Source organism: Mirounga angustirostris, unplaced genomic scaffold (genome assembly GCF_029215605.1).
Source record: "Mirounga angustirostris isolate CCGP_5_RB_7025 unplaced genomic scaffold, mMirAng1.0.hap1 SCAF_4, whole genome shotgun sequence".
NCBI lineage: Eukaryota > Metazoa > Chordata > Mammalia > Carnivora > Phocidae > Mirounga > Mirounga angustirostris.
The window spans coordinates 36,661,317-36,682,814 of NW_026991712.1; the positions used below are offsets into that span (position 1 = coordinate 36,661,317).

Genomic DNA, 21,498 nt, shown 5'->3' on the forward strand with positions numbered 1-21,498 from the left:
CTGCTCCGTGGGAAGCCTGCTTCTCCCTCTCCCACTCCCCCTGCTTGTGTTTCCTCTCTCGCTGTGTCTCTCTCTGTCAAATAAATAAAATCTTTTAAAAATAAATAAATAAATAAGAGCTCTTGGGGTGCCTCGGTGGCTCAGTCAGTTAGGCATCTGACTCTTGGTTTTGGCTCAGGTCATGATCTCACGGGCGGTGGTGAGATCGAGCCCCATATCGGGCTCCATGATCAGTGCAGAGTCTGCTTCGGATTCTTCCCCCCCCACCCCTCCCTGTCCCTCCTCTCGCTCTCTCTCAAATAAATAAATAAAATCTTAAAAAAAAAAAAAAAGAGCTCTTTGGAGTGCCTAGGTGGCTCAGTCAGTTAAGCATCTGCCTTCAGCTCAGGTCATGGTCCTGGAGTCCCGGGATCGAGCCCCACGTCTGGCTCCCTGCTCAGTGGGGAGTCTGCTTCTCCATCGCCCTCTGCCCCTCCCCCTGCTCCTTCTCTGTCTCTCTCTTACTCTCTCAAATAAATAAATAAAATCTTAAAAAAAAAAAGAGCTCTTAAGAAATTTCATTGGAGCAACAATGAAGTCTCCTTGTCCCTTTCCACTTTACCCGAGGAACTTAAAAATAAGGTTGCTTCCTGAAACTGAACCTATGAAATCATTGTGTAAAACAATGTGTAAATACAACAGAGCAGTTGTCTAGGGAATGGTTTCACAGGCCAGCAAGACTTAAAATGAAGGTACTGGTACATTTAAAGAAAGTATGTTCCCGTCAAGGAGAAGTATTAGTCAGCAGAGCATCCAGAAAAAGAATGTTGCAGAGGCTGACCTTGACCTCGCAGTTGAAGCACTATGCTGAGCGGTCTACTCCTGTGAGCACCTCATTAGCCTAATAGATCTCACGGAGAGAACGTTCACGGGGGTCGTAGTTAATTTCCCTGATTTGACTGTAAGCAACCTGGACATTTAAGGGTTGCTTTCTAAGGTGATGGGCTGGCTAACATAAACATCCAACCTGTTTGACAGTTGATTTTCTCATTGTAAAATAATCCCTCAGTGATCTGGTTTCATGATCAATTTCTCTTGTTTTGTTAGTGTGGGTTAACTTCCTTGTGAGACAGGTTTTTGTTTGTTTTTGTTTTTGTTTTTTAAAGCCAAAAATGTTAATATAGTCATGCTTTTCTCATTGAATTACTCTTTGTTCATTGACTTTCAAGAAATTATTTTTATTGGAGGTTGAATGATTCCATTAGTTTAAATACATATTTTGCTTTTGTCAGAAGTTTTTTTAATGAATCCAAAAATTTACCAAAATAAAATACTTATTTGTTGCTTAGTTTTCCTTGAACCAAGTAGTAGTAACTCTTTTTTGTATGTAATTGTTTATTTTATTCCATTTTATATTAATCAGTTTTGTTTAAAATACCTGAAGCAATGGCCCAAGTTATTCTTAAGCCTAGTATATTTTGTCCCTTGAGTTTGTGGTTTCCTTTTGGCTTTACTTAACATGTTCTGTGTTCCCTTCTGATTTTTCATTCTGTCCAAAATGATTCAAGTTTGTTTCATTCTTTTATCCTACTGGCAATTTTTTTTTTTTAAGTTCTCTTTTGCACTGAGTTCTTCTTAATAGAATCGGAGTAATTGCCAGAAATTCTCAGTTTGATTGTCATCACATTATCTTTTTTTGTGCAATTCCATTTTGTGTTGATCTCTGCAGTAGTTTGCCTCTCAGTATCAGGATGTTGCAATCTCTGGGAATCTTGAAGATTCCTAATTGAAAAACCCCAAGGTCCTTCACATGAAAACCCACTTGTGGAAAGCTCCATCTGCAATTTATTCCCTCTCAGCGTAGCTCCTCAGTAATGTTTTTGAGCTCCTAGTGGGATATGAGAGATCATTAAAAATCATCATTTTTTCCTCTTTTTGCAGAAAAAAAACAACACTGGGTTGCCTGAACTTGCTCATTATTTTTTTTTTCTGCCTCATATGAACTCAGATAATGATGTTCTATGCCCGGTAGAGCTGTGAATGGTTATGAAAACAGATCTCATTTTTTGCTGAAGTAAATATTTTGTGATTTCTGAAAGTGTCCCGCATCAAGGCATTTATGTTCCTTTTATAAACCCCTCTGGGGACCCTTTGCCTCTAGCTCTTTGGAACACAGTTTCATCTTATTATTTCATATAAATTCCAAGGATGGAATTATTGAGCCCTGTTGAGAAGGTCCCACATGGCTTGCTGTTTGCCTTCAAGCGCTGCAATATGTTTTGTCTGTTCTGCTGTGTTTGAGGTTATCTGGGAAGTGATGTAGGGCTTTCTGGGACCAAACACCGTATCAAGATCCACTAGTATCAGTTTTATATCTCATGATGCTTCGTGTTTTTTCCTCGGAGCTGCTCCTTATATTCTCTCAGGAGGACAAGTTAACAAGCTTTTCCCCACCAAACTCTTACCGCCTCTGATGTATTGATCAGGCTGAAGGGAAATTGATCGTTGAAGCTCGCTTTGCTCTTTTCTAAGTAAGGACTATTCAGAATGTAAAGTTTCAAAGAAGAACTTGTTTGCTCTGTTCTTGTAGTTCAACCTTGCTCAATTGAACTATTAAAAAGAACTTTACCATATCCATATTTTTAAAAATTGGATGTCAGTTAAACAGTATTTAAGTAAACTGTTATAAATTGGCATATTCTGGTATGAATTGGTATTTTCAGGTATATGACTTTGCCTCCAGTGAATATTTGAATTAATTGGTGTCATTTGCATTTTTTCTGACTTTATTTCTCTCTCTCTCTCTTTTTAAAGATTTTATTTATTTATTTGACAGAGAGATACATAGTGAGAGCGGGAACACAAGCAGGGGGAGTGCGAGAGGGAGAAACAAGGCTTCCCACTGAGCAGGAAGCCCGATGCAGGGCTCGATCCCAGGATCCTGGGATCATGACCTGAGCCAAAGGCAGACGCTTAATGACTGAGCCACGCAGGCGCCCCCCCCCCTTTTTTTTTTTTTTTTAAAGATTTTTAAAATGTATTTATTTTAGAGAGAAAAAGAGGGGGGGAAGGGGTGGAGGGGGAGGGAGCAGGACAAGTAGACTCCTCTGCTGAGCACAGAGCCCAGCTTGGGGCTTGATCCCACCACCATAAAATCACGACCTGAGCTGAAATCAAGAGGCACACGCTCAACTGACTGTGTCACCCAGGCGCCCCTATTTCTCTTTCTTCAGCGATCATGATAGGAAAAGAGAAGTATATTTGCCTTATAATCAGTGGCATGATGATAAATATTTAACAACCAGCTCTCCAGGGGGAAAGGCAGCCCTGATTTGTAGATTTGCATATCTCTGGGTGTAAGCACTCTCCCCATGGATGATTTCAAGCTGCCAACATGACATCACTGAATGCAGAGTGGGGAAGGAATGTGTAGTAGAACGCGCAGTAGTATTTCACCATTCAGATACACTAGAGGTAAATAACCTCAAGAGCATGGATGATAGTAAAAGCAGTAAAATCATTAGGAAGTGATGAATTTTGGGTATTCATTATTTTTGTTTTCAGTATAATTTCATTGTAGGTTGATGTAATTTAGTTTTTAATAATAACTGCATTTAAAAACCTGCTCACATAATCCCTGAAAATCTATGAATTGTTGAGCTGGTGTGAGGTGGTTCCAGTGTACCATTGCTTAAGGCAGAGGAAAAGAGATGACAAGAGAACTTTCACTCTGATCCTTTCCCCTTTTAAGTTTCTCTAATGTTACAGCTGCAGACAACTGACCCTCCACCTTTATTTTTCTCCCATCCTTTAGAGACTGCTTTTGAACCCCTTGCTTATACCTACCAAAGAAGGCATGCATCGCCTTTGCTCCAGAGTCTCCAGGTCCTGCACAGTTTGTTTATTATGAACTGAAAGAAGGAGCTTACCGGAAAAAAACAAAAACAAAAACAAAAAAGACCTTTGTATATTTCAGTAGCCAAAACCTCTTCTCTTCTTTTGTCTTTAGGGTGTTTGCAGTAGTGTCATGGGTTTTATGGGATATGTCTTCTTCCCAGGGAGCCAGCTAGGTCTTTGTTGATAGCACCCTGTCCGTCCATCTGGCAGAACCCTGATGCTGCCCCCCAATAAGTAGAAGGCAATAGCAGCAGGCACTTGTGTATTTCCTGTGCTCTCGGTGGGCATCTTGGACACTCACCAGAAGAATGTGAAAGGTGCACATCTTGCAGCCTTACTAGTCACACGATTAGAATCCCTTCTTTCGCGGCTGCAGCGGGGTAAGGCATCTTAAGGAAAAAATGGACTTGCGAATAACACCAAATGCTGAAGCATAAACGTTTTCTCCTAATGTCTAGCATCCTTTAATAAGTTATATTGAAAATCCACTTTTTACATGTCCCCAATTTTAGTTCACCTGTTGATAGGCTCTGCTAGATGTCCTATAATTTTGTATTAAGATCTTACAGCCTATAGGTTCTGACACATCTTGTCCCTGTTGTACCAAGGGATTTACTTCAAGTCGTACAGTTGTGAAGTTGAAGCTTTACATTTTTTTTGCCCCTTACTTCCAGTCCTGGCCTGGTGGTGACAGCAGAACATCATGCAGTCAGTCTTACCAGGCAATCACAGAAAGATACAAACACATGATCATTAAAATAAATACATCAAAACCAAGTATGTGAAACTGTTCCATTAGCATAACTAACAGCTGAAATGTAACATAACAAATCAACACATGTGCTACAGCATTTAGTATTATTCTTGACTTTGCCTTTTAAGGCTACACAGAAATTGTTCTTGTTTTCATTGGAACACAGATGAGTGTCAAGCTGAAGCTCATCAAATGGCCCCTGCTTATGGAAAAGATGCTTTCCCAAAGACTATGCTCACCTTTGGCACAGGAAGACAGCTTTGCTGGGTGCTTCTACAGCATAATAATTGGAATCTAACCCCGTGGCTGTCATCATTTTGTCTTTGGTACAATGAGAAAGCCAAATAGCGCAGGCAGTTGTGGAAATTATTTTATTTTATTTTTTGCTCTTGACATTGTTAAAAATAATAAGGATAAATTCAATAAGCCCACAGTTTTCGTTTCTCAGGTATGTTTTCCTAAGCTTTATGATGCAGTAAGAAAACATCAATCCATTCCAGTGTCTTCATATGAGAATGAATCAAATGTGGGAAAACTAAGCCTGGAATGCATTATGATATATTTGAAAGGAGATTGGGATCCACTTCCATCTAAGAATATGTTTATCATATAAACTTATCATAATAGTTTTAAAATGATTTTGAAAACTAGTACTAGAGTGGCAAGGCTGAAATCTTACATGCAAAATTACCTGAAGGTTGGGAAAAAAATATAAATCACAATGGGAAATGGCATATTTTAACTTGAGCCATATCCTATGTAATGCGATACCCTCGTCATGTGTAGGATACTGGCTCTAATTAATGAAGTAGCAGAGGTTTCCTTGAAGAAGCATAGAAACATTTTTATGGTTCTTTTCTTGTAATGGCAAAAACTAACATGTACTATAAGTAATTTTGATGAAATATTGTCCATCATTTTGCCATCCTTTAGAAAGCAAAGCAAAATGGTTGTCAAAAATGTCGTTTCTTTATCTCTCTTTTGTCTTCATTTCCTCCAGTTCATTTCTCCATTCCACTATCCAATTCAGTTCTTCTTCCTCATGTCTCCAAAGGTATTCATCCTACATTTTTTTCCTCTTTATGGTCTTGTTAGCTATCCTATGGTCATCGGAGTTTAGTTAAACGAGAAAGTTAATTCCCAGAATTTCAAGACTCTAAGAGATTTTTTAAAGGGGAGGCATTGCTTTTTCCCCCCTATCTGATACAGAGGCCAAGAAAATGAGTCACAGGCCCAGGTGTAGAGCAGCCCGGGCAAGCCGCCCATTGTGCATTTCCTGATTACATCACCTTTGAGCGCCTATGGGAGAGAGGGGGTTGAGAGCTGTGCTGTGTGCAGAGCCCGGCAGTCTGATCGCAGACAGGCAGGGCTTGTGTCCCTTCTCAAACACTTTCCTGTTGGGTTGTTAAAGCATCAGAGGTTCATGTTTAAATTGGAATCCTGTCGGCCACAGCTGTGCGTGAGTGAATCTCTGCTTTAATGTGAATCAGAGTAGCTGACTGGGGTATGAAGGGAGCATTCTCTTCTCCAACATTAGCTACATTGTTATTTCCTCAGTGGTTAGAAAGGAAGAACTGGGTGGCCAATAAAAAAGCAAATGATCCAGGACACTTAAGCAATGTTTGTAAACCCCAATTAGACTATATTTTTTAGCTATCATGTAGCATGAGCTCTATATTCCTTCTTCAAGTAGGTTCACATCAACTTAAAAATGATCTTCATCATCTTTATACAGATTTTAAAGCTGTTCTTTAGCCTTTTAATTTTGCTTCATATATATGATTACCATCCCTTGTATTTGTTATATGTAGTTGGTTGTCAGTCCACTTATACATTGTCCCTGGATTATTAGAAGCACATAGAAAGATTATTAGAAAGACATTGTCAGATTTTAACGGCATAGTTTAGTTGAATGTACTATAAATGTACAGAGTGGCCCAATAAAGAATTGACAATCAAATCCATTTTTTTTTTTCCTTCTTATCCCCTTACCTACTTTTGTCCCTACTGCTCTGGGAGCAGAGAGACCAGAGACTGAGCCTCAAAAGAAGACAATAAATGTGCATAATGTGATCTTGGGACACTCTGGAAAGGATGATCTTTCAAGCCCCTTTCTAATGTTTCCAGTTCTGTAATTTTATAACAGTGGTAAAGAATTAGGGAGGGGGGGAAGTATATGCTCCTAAGGATTATGCTGGTTATCAGAGTAGGGGTTGATACTTGAACAAAGAGAAATTACTTATGTGATAATGAACAGTGTTCAATAAACAGACAGGAAGTCCCCCCCACTAAAAAAAGGTGAGAAGACAAACAAATATCTAAATTTAGGTGCAATAGAGAGGGGAAGATTTTTAAATTTCTGTTAAGATTTTCATTTAATGCATTCATTCTTTAAAAAAAATTTTTTTTTAGTAATCTCTGCACCCAGTGTGGGGCTTGAACTCACAACCCCAAGATCAAGAGTCACATGCTCTTCTGACTGAGCCAGCCAGGTGTCCCTAATGCACTTAGTCTTAACAGAGAAGTCTGTGAAGCTTCAATCCAAGTTCTAAATAAAATATTTGGGATTTTGGCTTTGATAACAGCTATTCAATTCATTTGTTTGTGATCAGACAAATGTGTGTTTCTCAGCAAGGAATATTTTCCGCCTTTCTTTATTTTCAGCTCTAAATATGTGTTGAGCACTTCTAGGATTCTTGGTTTTAGAGAAATCTTCTAGTGTCATCTAACTGGTGTCAGTTAAATATAGGGAGAACATATAATTTATTATCTAAACCAGGATTCTTTTCCGAGTGAAAGGGAAACTCTTAATAATTATGCCAGGACAATAAGCTTAAGCCAGAATGGGGTCATATGGCTACCCTAATTATGGCCCCTTGAGACTGTGGGAATAGGCAGTTAAATAATATGCAAAAACCCAAACTCATTAAAAAGAGATCAGATTTGTAGTGACTAGAGGTGTAGGGGTTGCTTAATGAAGGTGGTCAGTACAAACTTCAGGTATAAGATAAGTGAGTACTGGGGAAGTAACCTACATCATGATGACTGTAGTCAACATTGCTGTATGGTACATACAGAAGTTGTTAAGAGAGTAGATACTCCTCTCTTCATGAGGAGAAAAATTTTTTTCTTTTTTTTTGTATCTAAATGAGATGATGGATGGTTAAACTTACTGTGGTAATTATTTCACAATATATGTAAGTCATATTATACTGTATACTTTAAACTTGTACAGTGCTGTATGCCAATTCTTTCTCAATAAGACTGGACAAAAATAGTTGAACAACAACAGCAACAAAAATATGCGTGGACCCCTGTGGCTTCATAGAGGGAAGTAAAAGTGTGAGGTCAGGAAGGAAGGTAGTTAGACAGTAGCCTGGAAAGAGTCTCACCGAACTTGGCCAGAAGTCTGACTTTTATTTTGTTTCTTGTTGGAATGGAACTGCTGCCTTTTATTTCCTCCTCATATTTTTATACTTGTTCTGATCAGTTTCTCCTTGTTTCAATGTAGAGAGATAAATTCATAGGACTTGCATTTGAGGAAGAAGGCAAGGAAAGTGGGTGTCAAAGGTTGTGCTGTGAATGGTATGTTATTAATGAAAACTGGAAATGTAGAAGGAAGGGAGAGGCTTGGAGGCTCTGAAACAACAATTTGTTATATTACTGAGTCACCGAGTTTGAGGGTCTGTAAGCTATCCATGCAGCAATAATAAGTTAGCAACTAAAAGCAGAGATTTTAGTTCGGGAAAGAAATCAGGTCTAAAGCTATATATATTTGGGTTTCTTCTACATATAGTTAACTGTTAAGTCTCTGGGAATGGACAAAGTCTTTCATTCATCTGTTCGTTCATCCTAAATTTAACATTATGCTAGATGCTAGGGATATAGTAACAAACAAAGTAGACCTAAATCTGTCTTCATAGACCTTGTGGTCCAGGGGGAGAAACATAGGAGCCCCCACAGGAGCATGTAAGAAAGATACCAAAGACAGACTTCAGGGGTCAAGGAAGACTGAGCAAAAGGCAGGAAGAGGATAAGGCTGGAGTGCATAGAGGGCATAGAAGACATAGTGTGAAAGTCCTATGAGAGGGTGCCTGGCATGTGTGAGAAACTGCAGAATGTGAACTGAGAAGAAAATATAGTTGAACATAGAATTTCAATGAATGCTTTCCTTTAAGGGGAGATAGAGAAAAAGGAATCATCAAAGGAGTCTGAGAGTGGAAATAAGCAGAGAATCAGGAGACTGTGTTGAGGGCAGAGGAGAGTGTCAAGGAGAGGGTAATCAACAATGTAACTGCTTCAAAGGGAATACAAGATGGTGGAGATTAAGGAGAGTAGCTATCAAATTGGTGTTTGTGTGTATGGTTGTGAGTGATCTTGGAGATCAGTTTCATTGGCCTGCAAACCAGACTGCAGTAGATTGAGAAGTGGGTGAAAAGGGAGTATGAAGATTTGTAGAGATGGGAAAGAGAGAAGAGCAATAGTTTGTGGGCAAAGTGGTCAAGAAACTTATTTTACAATGGGAGAGACACCTCATCTGAACACCTTTGTAGCATAAGGAAGAAGATGGAATCAATGGCAAAGTGAATTAAGGACATAAGCACGAAGGAAATAATCAATGTTGCAAGGTTCCGGGGGTGGGGGTGGGGGGAATGGAGTCAAGACCACACATGAATGGCTTAGTCTTGGAGAGGAGTCTTCCTCTGAAACATCAGAGAAAGAAAAATATTTAGAAGAAGGCTCTTGAGGAGAAAGTTGAGGGCATTCATACCAGAGTTTTTTTTCCCAGTTAAGTGGAAGATAAATCTTCTGAAAGTGAAGAAGCATAAGGAACAGTTGGGAGCTTTACGGAGAATGGCAAAGTTTAGAAATGGGGAGATAAGACTTGTTTAGAAATATGCAAAAACGTACTGAGCTTTGCCATCACAGCTGAAGTTCTTCTTTTTTTAAATCTATGTATAATAGAGCCAGCTGTCATAGTTTTTATTGGGAGCTTGAGGACAGAGTTGGAAAAATGAATGATTTAGCTGACTCAGAATTGAGCAGAAGATCAAGATGGGAGGAATTAAGAATGTTTTAAGAGTGTAGTTGAAATGATGGGCAATCTTCAGACCCGATCATGTAAGAAAATAAGAGAAATTAGGTGGTGCCCCATTTATTTGGAGGACAGGAGGAAGCCACAGATTGTGCTGAAGGTAAAGAAAAGCTTGGTGAGAAGTATAAAAGGATGAAGAATAATGACCAGAGAGAGGAAGTTGTGCTATTAATACAGTAATTGGCAAAGTGAAGTGACACTCATTCTGAAGAAAATCATAAAGCAAAATTTCAGAAGGTAAAAGCCCAAGGCAACTGGATATAATCACATACAGCAACCTGGCTTTACCGTGGCATCACAAAATGTCCACCAAGGTATAATGATAGACAATATAAATAGCATCTAGAGTCTCTCATGAGACTGTGGGTAGCAGCAGATCTTAAAAGACAAGCAGAGTGAAGGCAAGACTGGGAGAGAAAGGGAAAAGAACAGATTTGGGTGTCCACAAGAAGCTGACTCTCATTTCTATCACTGTTATTCTAGTCACCATTTCAGCTTCTTTTGTATTTTATTGTCTTCACTGTTACTGTTTTTAAAAATCAAAGAAATTGTCCTGATTTCTACACAAAGAGTTTGATATGTGGCATGTCAAGTGTTTATTTATACTTTCAGTGTAGCTGACCCAATGACTAAGCAGTTGCTTTATTTTTCCATTAGAAGCTATTCAACCCCAAATAAAGCCTGACCACTGATTTTTAAATGAAGTGATTTGGGGAGTCAAATTTGCTTTCCTTTGAGGTAAATTTGAAATTACTGAAGCAAATTCTAGAGACATTTTTATTGTTGTTAATTTGATCATTTTCATCTTTAGTTTCTTAATTTACCTTAGTATGACATTATTTTAATTCATGCACGTTTAAAATCTCCAACTTAGAAAATATTTAAGAATAGATTTGAATCTGATACAAACCTAACTTGTTAGACTAGTTAGATTTACAAGTCATACTTCTACAACCCAAGTGTCAATCAACTGATGAATGGATAAAGCAGATGTGGTATATATACATGATGGTATATTACTCAGCCATCAAAAAGAATGAAATCTTACCATCTGCAAAATCGTGGATGGAGCTAGAGAGTATTATACCAAGCAAAATAAGTCAGTCACAGAAAGACAAATACCATATGATTTCACTCATATGTGGAATTTAAGAAACAAAACAAATGAGCTATTAACTATATAGAGAACAAACTAAGAGATGCTGGAGGAGAGCTGGGTGGGGGATGGGTTAAATGGGTGATAGGGATTAAGGAGGCCACTTGTGATGAGCACTGGGTATTATATGTAGGGGATGAACCACGAAATTCTACTCCTGAAACCAATATTACATTGTATGTTAACTAACTAGAATTTAAATAAAAACGTGAAACAAACAAAAAAGAGTCACATGCTCTACTCACTGAGCCAGCCAGTGCCCCATTCACTCTCATTCTTTGAAATTCTTCTCTGCATATTGTTATTACTATCCTGATTCTAACCTCATTTGCTTTCCTCCCTATAGTAGGGCTCACAGTAGATTATTTCAGTTGCCCTTTAACCTGCCTCTTCAATCTCAAACTTCTTTTTCTTAGGCTCTTTTAGTATTTCCTCTGACTTCATTCATTATTATTATGCTTTACAATGAATATTTATTCATCTTTACCTATATATTTATGCATCTGTTGTTCTCTATTCCATTCTGCTCTTACCTTTGTTTATTTTACATACATATTGCAGGTCTACTGGTAATGAATTGTCTGCTGCTGTTTGTTGATTTATGACATCTTTGTTTTCTTTTCATTTTATAAGGATATTTTTGCTGGGTACAGAATTACAGGTTAGCAGCCATTTTCCCTTGGCACTTTAAAGATTCAAGGCTAGAGTCTATACCTGGTCTAGCCCTGATGTTAGGGTGTTTTGAGACTCTAAGATATTTACAGGTGCTTCCCTAATTTCAGGTCCTGAACTATAATCCTTGTCCTCTCAGTATTGAGAAACTTCTAAAAATCCCAATTATAGGTAGTTATAAGGACTTTGACTGTTACTGTGTGTGAGAGAAGTCACTGAAGAATTGAGCAGAAGAGTGATAGGCAAAAGGCCTTCTCTGTTTGCTGTAGTAAGAAAAGATGGTAAGAAAGCAAAGAGGAACCCTTGAGGACGAGTTAAGAGGCTATTGCACAAAAGCAGGTGAGAGATGAAGGTGGCACATAATTTCTTATCTGGCTATTGAAATAAATTCCAAACTACCTCAAATCTTGACCTACTCGAAACTTTTCTCTTTCCTGATGCCAAAGTGATTTATTTCTAAGATTCATATCCAAAGATGTCACTCCTCAGAGAGACCTCACTATTTATCTTTAAGTAAAAATTCAAATTCTTCACCAAGGGACAAAAGGTCATATGCATGTTCTGGCTTCTGCCTCCCTTTATAGGATCCTTTCTTACTCTACCTCTTTCCTTTAGCCAGTGATATCTATTTGGAGCCTAGAATCTCTCCATAGGTCATAAAACTGCCCTAAGCCTTCATGCCTCGCCCCGTATTTTCCTTCTTCTTAAACCATCTTTCTCATCAACTCCCTTTTCTTGCCTGATTGACTCCCAACTCATCTTTAAAAATTCAGCTGAAGGATTAAGGATAAAAGAAGCTTATCTTCTCTTGGAAAAGTTTTGGAATCTTTTCCTTTCCCATTCCGAGACATAAGTGAGTCTTTTCTGTGGATTTAGTACAATTAATAAACATTTATGGCAACTTCTCTACGCCAAGAACAGTTTTAGGAGTTGAAGAATGACAAAAGAATAAGCTGCAGTATTTGCCCTCAAGGACCTTGTTCTAGAAGAGAAAATACATAATACATAACTTCATTTAGTGTGGTAGGGGTAACAGTAGAAAATGATCTTGGGAGGAGGGTGTGAGTGAAGGCTTCCTGGAGGAGGAAAAATCCATGTTGGTTTTTAAAGAATAAATCAGAGTTTATCAAGCAGACAAGGTGCATGGGGTAAGGTGAATAGCCAAGATTGAAGGAATAATATAGGCAATGATATGGAATGGTGAAACAACAAGGTTTAGAAAAATAACAGAAGAACTGGTATTTGAGTGTAAAATTTAAAAGGTGATTAATGGGATGTGAGTTTTAAAAGAATGGACAGGAAATCATGGATGATCTTATTTGCAGTGTGTACTTCTCTTGTACTTACCATACTGTATTGCAATGACCGATTTTTAACTCCATGTCACCAGGAATGGGCTCCTTCAGATTAGGTATTGGGTCTTAATCATTAATCTTTGCATATATAGCAACTATCCAAGTGTCTAAGACATAGTAGATACTCAGCAAATGCTTATGTTATTAATGTGGACCCTTTAAAACTTTTAAAAAGATTATTTTACAGAATACTATATCTATCTATCTATCTATCTATCTATCTATTGCCTGAGTTGAATCTGGACATTATCAGGTCCAAAACTAAAAAAATAAAATTAAAATTGAATACAATTAATTAGATATTGTTCATAAAACTACATTTAAATCTGATACACAGGGCATGACATTCAATATGTAATATTTTAAAAGTAAACTGTTATTAAATTACTTCTCAGATGTAAATAGCTATTATTTAGAGAAAAGACAAATGAGTAGAATGGAATAGACATTTACGCAGCTTTTTCTAGGAAGCTAGAAATTCCATGCGTATCTGTTTATCTCTCCACTCACTCCTACTTCCTTCTCATATCTCTCCCACAGCATTGGACATCAGATGGAGATATTTTTACAGCAGAAAGAGATAATTAGTAACAGTTTTAAGAACTCTGCAGCTCAGTTGGGTAGGGCAGGTAGTCTTTTGGGTCTCTATACTAGAAGACTGATAGCCAGTTTTTCAGCCCTAGTGTATTCTTGCCTCTTGTTTCCAAATGGGCATTTCAAACCATTTTGGGAGGTAGCACTGAAGTGTTAGAAATATTGTTAACATAAAGAGAAAAGGAGACCTATAACCTGGAATCAATCATAATAATACATGGAAGTAATCTGATAAAAAATTGGAATATCCAAATGATATGCTCTTGTGTAAGATCCACTGGCAAATTGACTAATTACTGCTGAAGAAATAGGAAAAGTAAAGAGAAGCCTTTTGAATAAACACACTGCTTTGACGTAAGTAGTTTTATGCATCTTTTCAAGAAAAAACATCACTTGAGCTTGTTTCCCTTCTCTTACCTTTTTTAAATGCCTTAAATGAGGAATCCACTCACCATTATGGTTTCTCCCAACATCCTCTCCTTTCTTTCTCCCCCTTCTCCCTTAGTATCTTTTTGCCACATACATTGCTCCTTCGGCTACTCTTGACATTGGACTCCAACAGGAAAAGAAAAAAGAAATCTATATGAAAATACAGCCACCATTTGAAGACCTTTTTGACAAAGCAGAAGAATATATCCTTCTCCTCCTTCTTGAGCCCTGGACAAAGATGGTAAAATTAGACCAAGTTGCTTTTGGAAAGGTACTGTGGCACTAAGACATGGTGTGTGACCATTCAGGTTTACTACAAAACTGATGATAAGTGACATTTTAACTTACAAGAGAAAAACTGAAAAAGGTCTCATATGGGCCAGGCACTCAGAGTTAAGATTTGGCAGGCTCAAAATTGAAGCTGTGAAAGTATTTATTAACTTCATTTTTTGCCAGTTTCTCTGTTGTCTCCTAACAAAAGACTAAAATCTTTGTCATCTTTGGTTCCCTGTACAAATATGTCAGCAGAGAGAAATCTGAGTTTTGGTTTCCTGTGAACCAACAAAATATGCCATGATAATGTACTGGCTTTGTCTCTTCTTGCCATTTCTTAGCAGTGGCCTTAATTTTGATTAATGGAAAAGGCCCATTTAATTTTATACTGAGTTATGGTAAATATTGCACCCATGGAAAATAGAAATGTTTTGTATGTATTGTGGAAAATACATTCTGTAACGTCAGTGTTGCTGTTTTAAGGTACCCCAGATGTTCATCAGGTCAGACTGATTGGATAGAAGTTTCAACATATCTTTTTTAATTCCAAATAAGTCTCAGTGCTTGAATATTTTCACTATTCTTATTGATGAGTGGAGGAAATTTCTTTCAATATTTATTTTGAGTTACAGATTCGAACAAGTAATGGGCATTTTTTCCATGAAGTCAATGCATGTACCCTCTACATCAGGTCACTCCCGGTGGAACTCTGCTGTCTTCGTATTGCTATTCTTTGTTCCTATCTGTTCAATGACCTCTTAGTCATGTCTTCTCCCAGAAAGAATAGGTTAGGTAAATTAAGATAAAATTAATACCAAAGCACCTTGGATAGAATTACCTTATTGGATTATGACTGAACAACTCTTAAGGCTTACTAAATTCAGTGATCAAAATTAAATTTTCCTTCCTGATTTCTCTTTGTCCTCAAAAATTAGCATTACATCTTCTCTACTACAAAAATACATCTATTACACTAGAAAAATTAGGCTATTGTATGAATTTTTAAAAAAATTCTCTCCAGTCATTATTTTAAATAAAATGTATGGCATGGAGGAAAATGGACCTGAGATAGGGTCCTGAGATGTTAAAAAAAAAAAAAAGATTTAGAATTATAACTAATGTCCCTAAATGAAAAAGTTTTGGCATTGGTAATGACTCTTATGTGTGGGAAAATTATATACTCTTTTTAATAATAAACTAGAAACTTCCTTAAATTCAGCTCAGAGGATTTCTCTAAAAGTCCAGTTGACTGGATTATGTAGACTCTTTCCCAAAAAGGATAATCAAAGCTAGTCATTAAATGTAGAAAGTTCTCAGTCTGCCAAACTGATTTTTTTCCCCGGAATAGAGAAATGGAGAATGAGATTGTTCTCCTTCCTATCTAAAACAGTACAATACATACTCTGCAGGCTGATACCTACGATGAGGTTAATCTGATGAATGACTCTCCCCTCTCTTGCTACAGCAACAAAACCTTAGCTCACAGACTATTAACAATGGATTGCGGTCATTTCTTGTTCTACTCTGGATTATTTGGTCCCTGAAGCTAGCAATGCCTGCCTTCGTGACTATTATCCTGTTATAATGAATAGAAAATGGCAGTGTGACCCAACATGTGTGCAGTGTTTGTTAGTTCACATGGGGTGTCCCGAAAGGAGGAATGATCTCTGGTGTCACTATATCATTACATAGCATGTGAAGTCTGAGTTTGCTGTAGTTAATATTTTTACGTTGCTCTTCCTGCTTTTGCCTCCAAACTAATTTACTTTATTGGCAAGTGTATTCATTTTTTTAGCCCACTGTTATTGGCAAATTGTGCATTCTTTCCCCCACTTTTTCATAATGTACATTCTATTGATGTTATGAGCTTTATTATTGTTTTATTAGGTGGGGCTGATGGAAGAAACTCGACAGCTAGATTCCACATACTTCAGAAAGCTACAGGCTTTGCATAAAGAGACGTTTTCCAAGAAAACTGAGGTAAGATAGCTCTCTACTTAGAAAAACCAACTTTCGGGGTGCCTGGGTGGCTCAGTCGTTAAGCGTCTGCCTTCGGCTCAGGTCATGATCCCAGGGTCCTGGGATTGAGCCCCGCATCGGGCTCTCTGCTCGGCGGGGAGCCTGCCTCTCCCTCTCCTACTCTGCCTGCTTGTGTTCCCTCTCTCACTGTCTCTCTCTGTCAAATAAATAAATAAAATCTTAAAAAAAAAAAAAAAAAGAAAAACCAACTTTTTATCCTGGAGGGATTACCACTGTATATATTGGCATGGGGTCGGGGGGCAGGGAAATCCTATCTTGAGGAGCTAATGTCCTGATAAAGTAGGGGATAGGCAGTTTCATTTTTCTGCTACTTCTTTGCCTAGCAGGCTGCCTTTGACAGGTGTCACTTTATGTTGACACATTTAACAACAAAGCCAGAACAAAGCAGACGAGGTAGCATAGGGAGTCAAGCCACTTGCCTGTCTTAGTTAAGAGCCTTCAAGCCACGTTATTCCTTGGAACGTTTCTGGTTATTTTCTGTGTGGCAGAAGCTCTCTTCATTGTCAATTCAAAAAAGAGTTACATGGAATTTTCCAAACAGAAAAGGAACTGTCGTGTGACAGCAATAGGCAAAACAATAAAGGAAAAAATATGGAAAGGGTTTGGGGGAGTCAGTAAAAAGATCATAGGATTGACTAGGATAGTAAAGTGTTATTTTGATTTATAAATTTGCAACTTTTGGATTAGCTACATAAACCATGGTAGGTCCTGAAAGCCATAAAATGAAATGTGTATATCTACATTACAAGTGACAGTTCATATTCATATTTATCAACATGGAGAATGCCCAGGACATATTATTATATAAAAATGTGGGCAACAAAAATACTGATATCATATAATCCTATTTATATACATATATTCATACATGTAAGATATCTAGATGTTCACCAAAATGTTGAAGACAGTTAGCTCTGAGTGGTAAGATTTCAAGTGATATATATTTTTTTCAGGTGATAGTTTTACTTTGTCCTTTGTGCCTATCTCAAATTTTTACTCTTTTACAATAAAATTTTACACAAACAGTAAAGTTGTTTTTTAAATGTAACCTTCATGACGGGGTGCCTGGGTGGCTCAGATAGTTAAATGTAATCTTCATGATAGTTGCCTTTTTAACAAAGAAATTCTTTATTTGAGAAACCACTAATTAGTATCTTGGAAAGACTATATAAAAAGCCAAAAAAGTAGCACATTTTATTGTATTTTAAACATAATGAAAATGTTCATAAACTTGTATTTTAAGTGTTTTAAACCTTATGAACATTTAAAATGTAGCATTTTAGTTGTATTTTAAGTTGTGTTTTAAAATTTACGAACTAAAATGTATAATTCTCCCCATAATCCTTCTCCATATTGGAAATTGATTTTTTAAATATTGGTGGTTTCTCTCATGGTCTGATGCTTTTCAAACACAAATAGAGGGATGAATTAATTATATAAGGTATTCCATAAGGAGAGGAAAGGTTTTTCAAAGAATAAGCTTCTCTAGCTCTTTGCCCTTAAATAGAGCTTATAAACTGCAAAACATCAAGTCTTAAAAACACCTAAAAATTAACTTTTATATGAAGAAGTTTACATGTAAAGGATGTACTATTAGAAAAGTATTTTGTTTTACTCTATAACTTTCAAAATTGTTATAAATAAAAGAACATTTTATGTTCATAATACATTGTTAAGAAAAAGAACTAAGTTACAAAACCATACATAGTTGTACAGTCCTATCTTGGTTTTTAATAATCTACATGTGTGTATGCAAAAAAGACTAGAAGATTTGTATTTGAAAATGTCAGCTATAGTTATCTCTGAGTGGGGTAGTAAGTAGTATGTATGCCTTTTGTTTTCTTATTACAAAAGATACATTACTCTTATACTAACAAAAATAAGAAAATTAAATATTTTATAAGCAAATATATAGTAAATGTTTACTAAGTGTTCCTAAAAAGAAGAGAATGAAACAGCAAGGAACAGAATAGAATTTGATAGGAGTTAGAGCCAGATTCTAGATTCTAGATTCTTCACCCACTTCTACCATTGCATTGTTAGATGGTGTTGACCTAATTATTCATTTTTATTTGTTTCCCTTTTTAAATTGGGAAAATAATTTGCTGCATTTAAGAGATTTTTTTGTTAAAAGTATTATTTCACCAGGACACTACTGGTGAAATTGGAACTGGTATTTCACGGCTTCCTGAGGTCTCTAAAAAAACAGAATACTGGAATAATGTTCCTGAAGAATATAAGCACTTTAATTTTAATGACCTGCTTAACAACAGACTGGAGTTTGAACATTTCCGTCAGTTTCTTGAGGCTCATTCTTCAAGGTAAAGAACATAAACATTTTAAAATGTATTTCTCTCTTTAAACATCCTTTTTCTAAGCTACTTATTTTTTTTAAGCTACTTTGATCCAATGTATTATAAAAGTGATTTGGTGCTAGATTTCACCCATGACAGTAAAAAGTAATGAGCATACCTATCTGAAATCTGTATGGGTAACTTTTTGCTGGGGAGTGCATTTTAATAATAGTAACCTCCCAAATGTTATTTTAAATAGTCAAACAAGATTTGTAGTAGTTTTAGCATTGGCTAAATAAAAACACCAGTGTGGTTTATTCTTTTGCTTTTCTACTGTTTCTTTCTTTCACATTTTTCTAGACAGGTGCTTTAATTAGTATTTCTGAAAAGTATCTCCTTTATATTTTTCTAAGCTATTGAAGTTTTACTGTAATACGTTGTAATTTTTATTAGCTAATACATAAATGAAACATTGTAGTTTTGCACAGAATCTTGGAACCTTATGACATATGTATCTAATATAAACTGAAATATTGATTATATATTTTTCTAATAATTTTCTCCCAAATTAGTAGAAAAGGTTTAGACCTGGAGCCAAATTGCACATACATAGTTTCCCTTCTTATTGATGAAAATTGTTGTGAATTTAGCATGTTGCCAAATATACATGCAGTAGGTAGAAATTATAGCAGATTTAACATCAACGATACGAGTCCATTGTTATAGGAGAAACTCTGAGGCCCTATCAAAAACAGTGGTAGATTCTTTTCTGATCCCAGTACTTCTGTGTTCATTCATATATTTAGCCAGGATGAGACATATTATTGAACTCATTAGTTTCATGATCTAAACAGTTCTGCTAACTAGTCAGGACAACAACTTGTTTGGTGGGTTAGTAGAATTCAGAGAAAAAAAATAAAAAGGGCTGTACTTTGTTTTTGTTTTCTTTTTAGTATGGACCTTATGTGCTGGACAGACATTGAACAGTTCCGAAGAATAGTTTATGGAGACCGAACGCAAAGGGAAGCAAAATCTATATATATTAAAAACAAATACCTTAATAAAAAATATTTCTTTGGCCCCCAAAGTCCAGCTTCTCTATATCAGCAGGACCAGGTATCAATATGTAAACATATTTTCTTTGTTGAAGTATGAAAACCAGTAATTTTTTAAATTTAAATTCAATTAGTTAACATATAGTATATTATTAGTTTCAGAGGTAGAGTTCAGTGATTCATCAGTCTTATATGATACCCAGTGTCATTACATCACATGCCGTCCTTAATGTCCATCACCCAGTTACCCCATCCCCCTACCCACCCTCCCCTCCAGCAACCCTTAGTTTGTCTCCTATGATTAAGAGTCTCTTATGGTTTGTCTCACTCTCTGATTTCGTCTTGTTTTATTTTTCCCTCCCTTCCCCTATGATCCTCTGTTTTGTTTCTTAAATTCCACATATAACTGAGATCATATGATACTTGTCTTTCTCTGATTGACTTATTTCGCTTAACATAATACCCTTTAGTTCCATCCATGTTATTGCAAATGGCAAGACTTCATTTTTTGATGGCTGAATAGTATTCCATTGTGTATATATACCACATCTTCTTTATCCATTCATCTGTTGATGGACACCTGGGCTCTTTCCATAGTTTAGTTATTGTGGACATTGCTGCTATAAACATTGGGGTGCAGGTGCCTCTTTGGATCACTACATTTGTATTAGTAGTACAATTGCTGGGTCGTAGGGTAGCTCTATTTTCAACTTTTTTTTTTTTTAAGATTTTATTTATTTATTTGAGAGAGAGAGAATGAGAGACAGAGAGCACGAGAGGGAAGAGGGTCAGAGGGAGAAGCAGACCCCCACTGAGCAGGGAGCCCAATGTGGGACTCGATCCTGGGACTCCAGGATCATGACCTGAGCCGAAGGCAGTCGCTTAACCAACTGAGCCACCCAGGCGCCCTCTATTTTCAACTTTTTGAGGAACCTCCATACTGTTTTCCAGAGTGACTGCACCAGCTTGCATTCCCACTAATAGTGTAGGAGGGTTCCCCTTTCTCTGCATCCTCACCAACATCTGTTGTTTCCTCACTTGTTAATTTTAGCCATTCTGACTGGTGTGAGGTCATTGTGTTTGAAAACCAGTAATTTATTTCTTTTTGCCAACAACCTGAAAGTCGTCTTTTTTGTCTTTTGCTTTCATGATTTATATGTTAGACATTTTGGATATCTTACTTTTTAAGCTATTTCTAAGTATCTACAAATTAAATGCCTTTAAAATTCACTCAAGTATACTATAAAACTATGTTATTTTAAAAAGTAGTTTATAGAGTAAAAATAGCTTTTATTCATCCAGTCATCCATTCATTCAGCAAATATGAGTGCCTGTGATAGATGGTGTCATCATTTATTATATTATTACTGTCATTATTACTATATGTCATTATTATACTATGTGGTGTTATTATTTATGGCAAAAAGGTCAGATTGGAATTCAGCAGTGCGACTAAGTGTTCAAGTAACAATTTTATCATGAAATATGGCTCAATTTTTATGCTTTTGAAATATAAAGAATTAAGTGTTATAATTAATTTGAAGTTTGCTAGTACCACATTACTACCTGGAGATCAAATGTGTAGTGTTTGATATCTTTATTTTGGTAGTTTAAAAGGATGCATATCCTAATGGTGTACATTTATAAAATATAAATTTCAGATTAATGCTAAATTCAGTAAATTAAAGAAAAATTCAGAAGTGTTCATAAGTAGGGTACACCAAATTAAAAAGTTAGATCTTCCAGGTGTAAAATAAGCAAAAGTTTTTGGGAATAAGAGGGAGAAGAAATTCTGAAATTAAGCAACCTTGACAAAATGCCTTGCCATCACATCAGTTCCCTGAGATACAAATCTGGGCTGTATTAGCAAAAGTGTTGGGTATCTCAATAAGCACAACTATGAAA

General features: G+C 36.6%; 1 protein-coding gene across 12 annotated transcripts in view; it reads left to right on the forward strand.

The window, feature by feature from the left end:
• The window catches only part of RGS22 (regulator of G protein signaling 22), a 125,757-nt gene that overhangs the window by 79,015 nt on the left and 25,244 nt on the right, over positions 1-21,498 (forward strand). For 11 of the 12 annotated variants that reach the window (XR_010410576.1, XM_064588069.1, XM_064588066.1 and 8 more), the window contains 4 exons: positions 14,008-14,202; positions 16,092-16,184; positions 18,393-18,565; positions 19,492-19,654. Coding sequence is in view for 11 of the 12 variants with exons in the window: in XM_064588069.1 (XP_064444139.1) it covers positions 14,008-14,202; positions 16,092-16,184; positions 18,393-18,565; positions 19,492-19,654 (624 nt within the window). In the remaining variant the exon portion in view is untranslated. The remainder of the gene's footprint in view (positions 1-14,007; positions 14,203-16,091; positions 16,185-18,392; positions 18,566-19,491; positions 19,655-21,498) is intronic. The other variant, XM_064588075.1, reaches the window with a different exon arrangement.